At 38.7% G+C, this 12,037-nt stretch overlaps 1 protein-coding gene across 1 annotated transcript in view; it reads right to left on the reverse strand.

Moving 5' to 3' along the window:
- The window catches only part of TFDP2 (transcription factor Dp-2 (E2F dimerization partner 2)), a 32,401-nt gene extending 28,694 nt beyond the window's left edge, over positions 1-3,707 (reverse strand). The window contains exon 1 of the mRNA XM_008940020.1: positions 3,693-3,707. Coding sequence (XP_008938268.1) covers positions 3,693-3,707 — 15 coding nt within the window. The remainder of the gene's footprint in view (positions 1-3,692) is intronic.
- Between the last annotated feature and the right edge of the window lie 8,330 nt (positions 3,708-12,037).

The raw sequence follows: 12,037 nt of genomic DNA on the forward strand, positions 1-12,037 counted from the left end.
ATATGGAAACTAGTAGCATTCTTGTATTATTTCCCTTGGGGGGCTTGGGAGGCAAAGGAAGCCCATGTGGCAAGAGGTCACTGTGGTTCCTCAAGTGGATAATGTATTCTTAAGAAGATCTTTAAAATAGAGTTTGGAAAGGTTGTTAAATTGCATTGCATGTAACATTGCAAGGGTATTATGACTGCAAAGCCAAGATGAAGAGCCAGCACTCTTAGATCATACTACTGCTGCCTTTGCACAATGGGTAACAGTATCAGCTTCTCCCTGGGACCTCTGCCTCTGTGAGAAATAGAACACAAATAGCAGAAAATTTTAATTCAGAAAAGGAACAGGGGAGCCACAAGGATACCAATCAAGTGTTAGATATTAGCCTTAACTCATTCCAAGAGAAAGGAGAATAATCACAATTCCCATGAGCATCTTTAAAGAGAGCATTGCAATTTGCTCACAATTGAACCATCAGCTCTAGACTTACAACTGTACATCTACCTACTGCCTCCTGTCAGTACTTCAGTTAAACACCGAAGCTGATACACATATGCACTGTCAGCCCAGGATGACTCTCCAGCTGTTATGAAAATTCAAACATTTGCATTTAATTCTCTGAAAGATTCAGATTTAACTGACTCAATATTTAAGGAAATATAACAGTACTTGAGTTCTTTTTTAGTGTATCTTGTACTTCAGTGAACCAAATAACACAAAAGTAAAGCAGAACTTTAGTTTGCATAGAAATATGTATTTTCATGATGATGGTCCTAATAGCACATTTATAAAGAGCATCCAGTGAACCAGGACTATAATCTTTGTATCAATGTTTAGAAGACGTATTTTTGCTTTATAACACTGCCTTAGTGTCAGGACGGCTGGGTAGGGCAGGAGCTGGACTCCTACGTCTGTCCATCTGGACCAAGATGAATTCAGACAGGAAGCAAGATGAAGCAAGCACTTGGCAGGCCTTTGCACATCCTAGTAAATATTTCCATTGAGTTTTTCTCTCCTTTCCTCATAAGTGACTAAGAACCTTCCAAATGAGGTGAGGGGAAAGAAAAAGATTCACAACCAGAATCTTGAGTGGTGTAAACTGTCACAAGCTGCTCTTGTAGCTTACAGGCTTTCTCCACTGCTTGACATACCAAGAGTTCAAGCAGCAAGTCTCCACCTGTAATTCTACTCTTTCCTTACAGAAATTTCCCCATTAACCTGAAAAGTTTTTATTCTCTCTGCCCTAGAATGAACTCAGATGATATAATGTAGAAGTTGCAAATGGATAGGGAATCCAATATCTGGCTGGTTTCTTACACCTGTAAGCCTAAAGACTCATTGGTGGACACACTGCAGTAGTATCACTTACAGGAACAACCCAGGCAGCACCTAAAAAGTACTTTCATTATAAACTAAAGAAACCTGTATAGACTATCAGTGCAGAACAGCTAGTGTCCTTTACATTGTGTTTGAAGGGCTTCCCATGTAAGACAGCTCTTAAGGCATGTCTAAGATCCTCCTTACCAACTACAGCAGTTTAACTCATTTTGTTCCATAATGACATGTGGAAGGAGAGCTATTATAGCCATTTAACTGACCTCATCTACAACAACCACCCTCTGAGAAGCAGTGACAAATTAATTTACAAGGACATGTATATAAATTCAGGTCAGACAATCAAAGCTAACAGTCTTATTCAAATAATATGCTTGAGTCTTATTATTTATTTTGTCCTAAAAATAACTATACCATGAGTTTTTGTGCAATTTTCCCCATTTCTCAATATTCTTTTGGTGCCTCCTTACTTGAAGGACAGATAGGAATGGAAGTGCAAAATAGGTAGGAAAAAAATTATATAAGCAAAGAAAGAAATAACCCATTATGACAGGGTGAGTTAGATTACACTTGGGTACAATGTGTATGGTAAGCACACAAACGTATCTCCAAGAGAATCTATAACTTTTATTCAGCATTTTATTATTCACAGCTGTTTTGGTTTGGACATGTTATAAGAAATCTACCTCAAGCAGATGCTATGAAGTGTCCTGCATTTACAGAAAGTATGCAGTGAGATCAGTTTTGTAATTCTCCTATCACAAACTCAAAAAGTCAACAAGGAAAACCACTGATGGGGAATGTTATTCATCTTACATATACAATCAATCTATGAAAACATTTTGATACGTGTTTGAAGAGCAAGCTTCCTTGGAGGCAAGGTTCCTTACACAGCTTATGCATGTGAAATGCAAAGACATTTTAGCCTAAGCTCACTGCACTCGTTCCTGCAATGTGTTAAGAGCACAAACATCCCCAGACTACTGTGTCCCAGTTGAGGAGCAGTGATTTCAGAACATAAAGGTGAGAACTTCCTGACGTGTGTGTGTTTGATGGAAGGTATGTGCCCTTTAAGAGTTTCCCAGAAGATGTCCAAATTCTAGGACTTTAAAGTTCCCTTTCCTTGATGCTTCAAAAGAAAGAAAGAAAAAGAAAGATGCAAATACTTCTGCAAAAGCTCAAAACCACAAATGATTTGGATTTGTGCAGCTGTACCACATGTATCAGTAGAATTATCTATTTATACTACAGATGAATATGTCCTATGAAATAATTAAATCAAAGGTCTTTGCATCTACACGTGAATTTATTTTCTGGCTTGGTGAGCTTGTCTCAGTCAGTCAGTCTTGAAAGCCTTACCTGGAACTACACACCAAATGGAACTCTTAATAAAGCCATCAGAAAAGAATCTTCCGAGACCTGAGAATTATTTTAACCAAACTATGCCCTTGGCATCAATCTAACCAAATATACACAAAAGTTTTTACAGTCACTGAACAGAGCACCATGCTATGGATACCCCTATGCACTTTTACTGTGCAGCTCTTGTTCAGCTACATTCATTCCTGAACCTGTTCAGATTTAGACTCCAGGATGCCCACTCTCAAAGGCAGTCACCAGGTGAACTGCCAAGGGCCCAACGTCACACTCAACTCACTGAACACCTAACTTAATCAGAACTGTTCTCTATACAAATTGTGTACCTCAGGAAGCACAGCTGATCAGGCAGAAAATGAAGATCAGGATTTTAGAAATTTCATAAGCTTCTTCAGAACTCAGGGTAAGGGAATCAAATATAGTCTCTAGAGACCACACTACAGGTTTGTTAATGTGGCAGGTGAAGAAAAAGGAAGGCCCCCAGTCTTCCAGAATCCAGGAGTGTACCGACATCAATAAAGAAACATGTTGTGTTTCTGTTCTTTCTTGAGTTTTGAGACTTGTACTCAGTAGAATTGCACTCTGGTACAAAAGTGAGATGCTTCAACAAAACGAGAAGATCTCTGGTAATTCTGGAGCAATATTAGAGGAATCATAGAATACTGCAAGTTTGAAAGGGACCTGTAAGGATCAACAAGGAAATATCATAAAGTATTGCCCCAGTTAGCAGCCTGACCTACAGCCGAGTAAACTCCACATCGCTGAAGAGCTTCTAACCAGTTTAAATTTATCAAAATATTACAGAAGATGATAGGATACACAATTGTGGTATCAAAAAATAAATCAGGTAAGATATTGAAAGTTTCTGTGTTTGATTTCTTGTATGGACAAATACAAGCAAGCAAACACAAAGAACTTCAAATTCTGAAAGCCAGAAGGGACTGGCAGCATGCCAATATAAAAAGTAATAGATGCTGTAGAATTATACTTACATTTTTTGCCGTCATGTCAGACAATATTGCTTTATATTTTGTAAAACCATGAGATATCCCTTTTCATCTTCACAGAATATTTAAAGTGAACACCCTGTAAGAAAGTTAATAAAGTATCTTAGTGAAAATGTATTTTCAGTTACCTCTCTAGCTGAAACCCTGCACCTCCAGATGACAGATTTTTTTTTTTTTAATTTAACTTTACTTCTTGATAAGATCAATCAACACAATAGTCAAGTTCTGCACGGGTACTAGAAATGTACATTACTTGGAATAGGCAGATACATATATATACAAGTCCAACTTTAATTTAGTTAGGCCTTTATGTATGTGCTAGCAAAGCCTACCATACCATTGCTAAAGTCCTGTAATGAAAACCATGCAATCATTCGCACTGAATGTAGATTGACTCTAAAAACTGGAGGTGACTTCTATTCATCTTGTCTTTAGCCTCCAACAACAAAGAAAGATTCTAATTCTACCACTGTAGGCATCCAAAGATCTTGATAAAAAGTATGAAATACTATGAAACACATATACACAGCAAATATTAAATATTTTTAGGAAACGTAAAAAGAACCCCAGCATTCCAGTTCAAACTCATTGTTTAGTATTTTTAGGTTTTTTTTTTTTTAATTAACCCTATGTAATTAGAATTATAATATTAGAATTCCTAATATCATAGGAATGGCAAAAATTTTGGTATACTGAAAAACAGTTAAAGTGATTTCCTTTTTAAATCAAGCCTTCCAGAAGTCTTCCAGAAAACAGAAGAAAACAAGTTACAAATCAAAGCTGGCAGCACAAACCATTTTAAAAAGAATTAACCTTGACAAAACATTTAAGGACTTCAAAAGTACTTTACAAGTAATCCCTGCTGTTAAAAAACAGCCTAAAAAGCCATCTGAATTGTACTTGGGTGTATATGAGAGGGAGGTCTGTTTGCACTTTCACATGTGGAATCAATGCATCAAAATCTTTTGGAAGATGTGTAAATTAGTTACCAAATGTAAGTCATGGCCATTTACAGAACAACTCACAAGCTATAAAAGCAGTGTGCATTAAGCTGTTTCCTCTGCATTTTAATCTATGCAAAGGTTGAGAACAGCCAACGTCTTCACCTCCCTTCTAGGAAAGTGCCAAAAATTGTTTCACCAGTGTGTATAGATAACGGGGAACCTACCATCATGCATGAGTGGCTTTAGGACAATCCAGAATTTGAAATTCTGGGATGTTTCCATAGATTTCTTGGTTTATTCACAGTATCAATTAAACTGTTCCTAGAGTTAGTGGAAAACATCTAGATCTCCATTTCCTGTTGAAAGAGTTACTTATCTTCCTTTGTGTCTCAATTTATTACAGCCATAATTAAGCAGTTGCTCCAGCATGTGAACCCCTCACAATTCCAAGATATTCTTCCATGAAAACTCATAAGTTTTCTGAGCAAATAACAAGCATTTTTCTCTGCCTTCAGAGAGGACACTAAAGAGAGGTATGTATTCACACCCTGTGGAAAGGGGCTACTGGTTCTGTACAGCAATCCTGAAAACTTAAGAGTCACAGAAAAGCCATAAAGTTACAGTGGTCATGGCAAAGAGCAAATACTAAATCCTTGCATTGCATCTGAAAATTATGATCTAAGTGCCTTCTCTTTTCCCACCTTCCTCTACCTCCCACACAAACTCTCTGAATACATCATCTGGAACTCTGGCCAAAATTCATGATGCAGTTCAACCTCCCTCTCTTGCTTTAAGAGGCTTTACAAGTAATAAATAAAACATAGTTAAGAACACATTTGCTAAGCAGTTTTAACCTGTTTACAGATAAGCAAACTAGTTTAATCTTTGACAAGTTATTTGCTGTCAAGCTCAGTGATCCAAAAGGTATTGTCCATAAACTAAACTACTACAGTCCTTTGTCTCTATGCTCTTCAGCCAGTACGAACAGTTGGTATTCTTCCAGCTTTATGAACATTTTTGTCTAGCACAAGAAGCCAGATTTTGTGACCCCACCATCTGCCACGACCTCTTGTCAGGTTCAGACAAAAGAATCTACACAGATGGCCTCAAAATGGAGATTCTCTTCATTTGCAATTGCCGTTTGACAGCTTGCACCACACAGAGAAACATAAAACTCAACCTTTGTTCTTTAGCTGGTTTCTACTGAAATGAAGATGCATATAGACAGGTTTAGAGCACAAAGCACATGAGACACAGATTGGTTTATTTGAACTAAGATTGTTCCTTCATAATCTAAACCTTCGTTTATAATCCACTGCCATAATTCTGCCTTTTGGTCAAATATCATACAGTACTGTGAGCCAACCTAACTGATTTTGTAAACTTTTGAGTTGTAGTTTCACCTAGAACATATGTTGCCTAATCATTTTTGCCAACAACACTAAAAACCAGTTTGGGCATTAAATTAACAAAAGCCCAGATTATCAAACTCTAGCTACAACAGAAGAGTACAAGTGTTTTTCAGATCTATTCTGAAGTTTCAGTGATATCGAAGCTAAACCCCAGTGCAAGAAACAATGCAAAACAAAAAACAGTCATCTGCAGAAAAATATTACATTCTTTCATACGTTTATTTTCTATGGTCCAAAGTCTTATTTTTAAATCATCCCTTCAGGATACACATATCGGCTAGCACCTAGTAGTAGAAAAGAATAAAACTCCGAACCATAACAACCTATTTTCTGTCCCTGAAAATTAAGCTTCATCAAACTTATCCTGGTTTTCTTTCTCAAATTCTTATCAGTACTTCACATATACCAGCACCACACAAAGAATCTCCCCAGTCCCAGATGCCACTTTCACTTCACAACAGAAAAGTGTCATTTACACGAGTATTATATCAGTATTAAACATCTACAAACTAAGACAACTATTGGACAGTTATCCAAATTGTTATGATGAAAAGTCTTCATGGAACACAGAGAAAATTGTAGAGATATTTTAATATTCTAGAATGATTTCTGTCATCATCAAGGAGTTTTTTTTTTTTTTTCATTTACTTGATCAAGAGTGAAAAAGAGTGCAAAGTGAGAATTATTCCAAGTAACTGAGTCAGTTAAGAGAAAAGAAAGTGTCATCTGTTTCAAGAAAATAAACCTGTATAACACCAGCCTTTCCACTGGAAATTAGTTTCTATTTTTCACATCCCTCTCCATAGTACTTTCAAGCTATGGTACTAAAGGACTTATTTCAGAAGACAGCAGTAACGAAGATTCCTCATTAGTTGGTACAAACTCAGTTTCAAAGCGCAAATTTACGCACAGCACCCACATGGATGAGACCACCTCTTACACATATGTTGCTTCATTGTGTCTCAGTTTTCAGACCAATAAAATTTCAAAATTATGAAGTACCTACCAGAAAACTGCCTGCTCCCAGGAAGTGTTTCCCCATCTTGTTCCTAAAAAACATTTCAATATCTAACTCCTTTTTAAATCAATTGAGATAAAAAGGACCAATTTGAGTGAAAAATATCTGTATAAACTAGTCAGATTAACTTCTTGGTACCACAGGAAACAGAAATACCTTTAGTTATCAAACTTCTGAAATCTAAATTACAGAACATCCAGTTTGTCACTTAATGCAGAACTTCAAAAAGCCAACCACAGGGTGTAGTCAACAAGTTCCACACACAGAGTGAGAAATACTGACCATCTTAATTTCTATTGGGAAAACAGTACTAGAAGGAGCTTCTAGGAAACACCTGAAAGGAGCTCCCACCATGATGTACATGATGAAAGTCTTGCAGGTACTAGAACTTATTTTTCTAGGTTTTGTGGTGAGCAACTGTACACACCCACCCCACACCTCCCCCTGGTACCACAAGCCCATCTGGTTTTGAAACCTGGATCACCTTTTTCTTTCCACAACACGAGTAGGTAACAGACAAGGTGATTACAGAGACCGAAAAAAAAATCTAAGCGACTTGACTGCTAAATTATATTAGGAGGTTTTAATAAAATAACTTGAGAAGTGAGTTTTAAAACTTCATTGTTTAATTTTTTTTTTATGACTTAAAAGACTGCAACCTATGAATCCAAAATACCAAAGTTTTCAGTACTATGACACAAAATGAAATGAGTGTGAGTGCTTTAAACCGAGATACAAATGGCAGATTTAACTACCTTAACCTAATTTCAAAGTGAAGACCTGGTCGTAGTTTGGGGCAACCAGCTGACACACAAGACATCAGAAGGAACAAAACCAAATAAGTACCTACAATTGACCAGTTGCTGTGATTGAGCAAAATGCTAATGTATCATCAGAACAATTAACCAACACCTCCTGACAACAGCAGTAATTATGACTCAAGTTTACACAGTACAAAGAACCTGGTAAGCCAGACAAAGCCTACATGCAATTTCAATTAGTATAAACCCTAGAAAAAACCTGCATTCGTGTGGTTTGTTAAAAGCCTGTCAGGGGAAACGTCCCTTTACCACCCTCATGCAGCACATATTCAGGCAATAAATGAACGGGATTCCTTTCAATACTCTGGGACTTGACCCCAAATGCTATGCCCCCACTACTCCCACGACTTGCTCTGTTTACTCACACTGTTGTACATATTACATGACTAGCAAAAGCACTGCTGATGGAGGCTACCAAGTATCTTGAAGCCCAGGGATGAAAACAAGTCTGAGTGGATGTACAAGTGACAAGAACACACAACACAGGAATAAAATCTGAAGCTATACTCAAACTAGGCAAAAGTGCCCCAAGTGTCCATGTGCACTTCTGCTGCTTGTCCAGTCCTGACAGTGCTGAGAGCCAAATCCCCTCAACTTGGAACTAGATATTCCTTCCTTCAAGGGACTCAGCTTCCTAGGCATGCTCTTAGACATGCCCAATGTCATGCAAGTACTAACAGTGAACTATATGTCTAGGAATAAGAGCAGCACTCATGGCTTATTTCAAAATTAGCAAGGTGAGGTATGTCCTTATTTCTCAAATAAAGAAGAATGTTACATTAACCATGTGGAAAAATTCCCAAGTAGTTGAACCTTTGAAGGCTCTTTTAATTCCCCAAACCAGCCTACAGTCACTCAAGATAAAGTGCTTATGGTTTGACATCAGAACTGTGGATAACATTCATGCAGCAGTTTAAAAAGCAAGATGACCTAAAATGTCTTTTTGAGTTTTGTAGACATTTTACTTTTATTAACACAGATACGCACACATACATTTGGAATTAACAGAAATTTAGCTGCAGTTCCTTTAAGTAGACAATCTATTCTATAAGCTAATCTTTTGTTCCCTAACTATGTCTCTAGCCCAGGGTTTTTTCCATAGCTGACTGCTGTACAGGGCACAACATTTGGGAGCCTACTGCTTCACTAGAAGGATGCAGGTACAACTTCCTTTCAGAGTAAAGGGCAAACTGTATTTGCACATACGTATTTTTGCCTTAAGAAATTTTATTTTAGCAATGGATTGACACTTGAAAGAAATTAGTGATCTATATGAATCACTACAAAATATCTTGGTGAGACAGTCCTTGTGCATTGCCCAAAACACATTAACTCTGCTCTCAATTAAGCTCAGCTGAAAAGAGCATCTTTTTGATGACTGAGATTTCAAACAAGCTCCTTGCTACCCCCAGCTCATATACAGTGATGTGGTGACACATCAGAGAATGCTCTAGATATTATTCCGCTCCCATAATGAGTTTTAATTTTGAGATTTTAGAATATTTAGAGTTACCAGTGCATTGACAAATATGTGGAAGAATTTAACCACCCTGCTGAGATACATTTTTTGTCTATATCCCACAGCTGGAAGGATCTTATCTTAACATCCAGGGAACTGAAGATCATTTTACATTTGCATTTAACTAAATATCACCAAGGTAGAGAATTTGATGATGGAGAGAGACTTAATAACTCCCACATTTTCCTTATAATTTTCTAGAAGTGTTCTAGTTTCAAGCCATTAGTAAGTCTACTTTGGATGTATTGAAGATTATGACAGTAATCATTGAAGAGCAAAGATTGCAAAAAAATTCATACTTCTTTAGTTATAATTCACTACAAACGCAAAACGTGTTTTTCTAGTGATGCTCAATCTCTCAAATACTGATTACAGCTCACAAAATTACTTGAAGGCTACAATTCCATGAAACAAGTTGCCCTGATATAAGACCCTACCCCTGTTGTTATTGCTAAAAAGGATCTTCCACTTTTCCCTACTTCTTCCACCTTCCATTCCTTCCCCATGCTACATGCTCTCAACAACTCCCATTTCTACCTGAGCCAATTTAGATCTAACACCATCAGAATGGAAACAATGGGGCTCAAAGAGGAAAGAAGAAAGTTTTCCATGTGCTGCAACCCATGGGCAGCTCAGATGACCATCTAGGCCTGTCTCTAGGACAGGACTAACCCTTCAGATTTAGCAAGCTGTTTGGTCAGATCAATGTGGAACCACATCGTGACTCTGTTTCTGAAAAAAATAATTTATGATCTAAAAAGTTTACTTACGGGTTGAAATGTGGCAAACAGTTGGATGTGGTTTGTTTGTATGAAGACTATGCCATGCTTTTGAAGAGTTCACTGGAGTGTGTGCATGCTTCAAAAATCTATTGGGAAGAAGTCAGATGTTTTTTCTTCAGATCATAACTTCCCAGTTTCTCATACAGCAAGAAGCAGGATGAATAATGTGCTTTTGACAGACAGCAGAAGCCTGCTGTTACACAGAATCAATACACAGCTTGAAAGTTTTTCAGCTGTATGTATGAGTTTGGTTTTTTTTTTAAATTTTAAACATATTTGCAACTTAAGTGGAATTTTAAATAAATTCAAGCTGAAGTTTATGACAATTAGACTGCACATTTAAGAGAACAGAAATATATTTCTCCAGTGTCTCAAGGTGAAGTTTATAACTAAAAGATCCCTAACTCTTTCCTTAGAATACATGGAGAGCTCATACACAAAGGTTTTTATTTCCTTGGGCAGCCTGTTCCAGTGCTTTTACAACCTCTTCTGTGAAGAAGTTCTGCCTAATATCCAACCTCTATCTCCCCTGGTGCAACTTGGAGCCATTTTCTCTTGCCATGGCGCTTGTTAGCTGGGAGAACAGACAGACTCCCACCTCAAGACAACCTCCTTTCAGGTAGCTGTCGAGAGCAATCAGGTCTCCCCGGAGCCTCCTCTCCTCCAGGCTGAACCACAGGGCCCTCAAGCAGCTCCTGGTAAGACTTGGGCCCTAGACCCTTCACCAGCTTCATTGCCCCAGCACCTCAATGTCCTTCTTGTATTGAGGTGCCCAAACCGCAACACAGTACTCGAGGTGAGTCCTCACCAGTGCCAAGTACAGGGGCGTGATCAATTCCCTAGTCCTGCTGGCCACGCTCTGCAGTACAAGCTAGGATGCTGTTGGCCACCTTGGCTACCTGGGCATGCTGCTGGCTCATATTTAGACAGTTGTCTATCAGCACCCCCAGGTCATTTTCCACCAAGCAGCTTTCCAGTCACTCAGCCCCAAGCCTGTCATGCTGCACTGGTTTGTTGTGATCCAAATGCAAGACCCAGCACTTGGCTTCATTGATTCTCATACCACTGGCCTTGGCCCATCAATCCAGCCTGTCCAGACCCCTCTGAAGAGCCTTCCGACTCATGGGCATATCTACGCTCCCACCCAGGTTCGTATCATCCACGAACTTACTGAATGTGCCCTCAACCCCCCATCCAGATCACTGAATACAGGTATTAAACAGAACCAGCCCAGTAACAAGCCCTGGGGAACAACACTGGTAACTGGCCGCCAACTGGACTTGACTCCATTCACCACCAGTCTTTGGGCCCAGCCATGCAGCTGGTTTTTCACCCAGCAAAGTGTATGCTTGTTCAATGCATGGGGAACCAGTTTCTCCAGGATGAGGCCATGGGAAATGGTACCTGTGTAAAATGGAAATGTATAGAAAGGCTTTACTAAAGTCCAGGTACACAACATCCCCAGTAGGTAAACAATATCCCCAGCCTTTCCCTCACCCACCAAGCAGGTCACCTTGTCATAGATGGAGATCAGGTTAGTCAAGCAGGACCTGCCTTTCATGAACCCATGGTGACTGGCCCAAACTGCCTGGTTGTCCTGTGTATGGTGCATGATGCACTCAGGATGATCTGCTCCATAACCTCCTCTGGCAGTGAGGTCAGACTGACAGCTCTGTAGTTCCCAGGATCCTCCTTCTGGCCCTTCTTGTACATGGGTGTCACATCTGCTTGCCCTTTGCACTTTACTACTATTCTGTATTTCACTAGAAATATGAGACTCTAGAAACTCTGCTTTTGTACAGATTCTACTAATTCATACATTAGTATATATCAG

Source organism: Merops nubicus, unplaced genomic scaffold, assembly GCF_000691845.1.
Source record: "Merops nubicus isolate BGI_N331 unplaced genomic scaffold, ASM69184v1 scaffold12645, whole genome shotgun sequence".
Classification (NCBI taxonomy): Eukaryota; Metazoa; Chordata; class Aves; order Coraciiformes; family Meropidae; genus Merops; species Merops nubicus.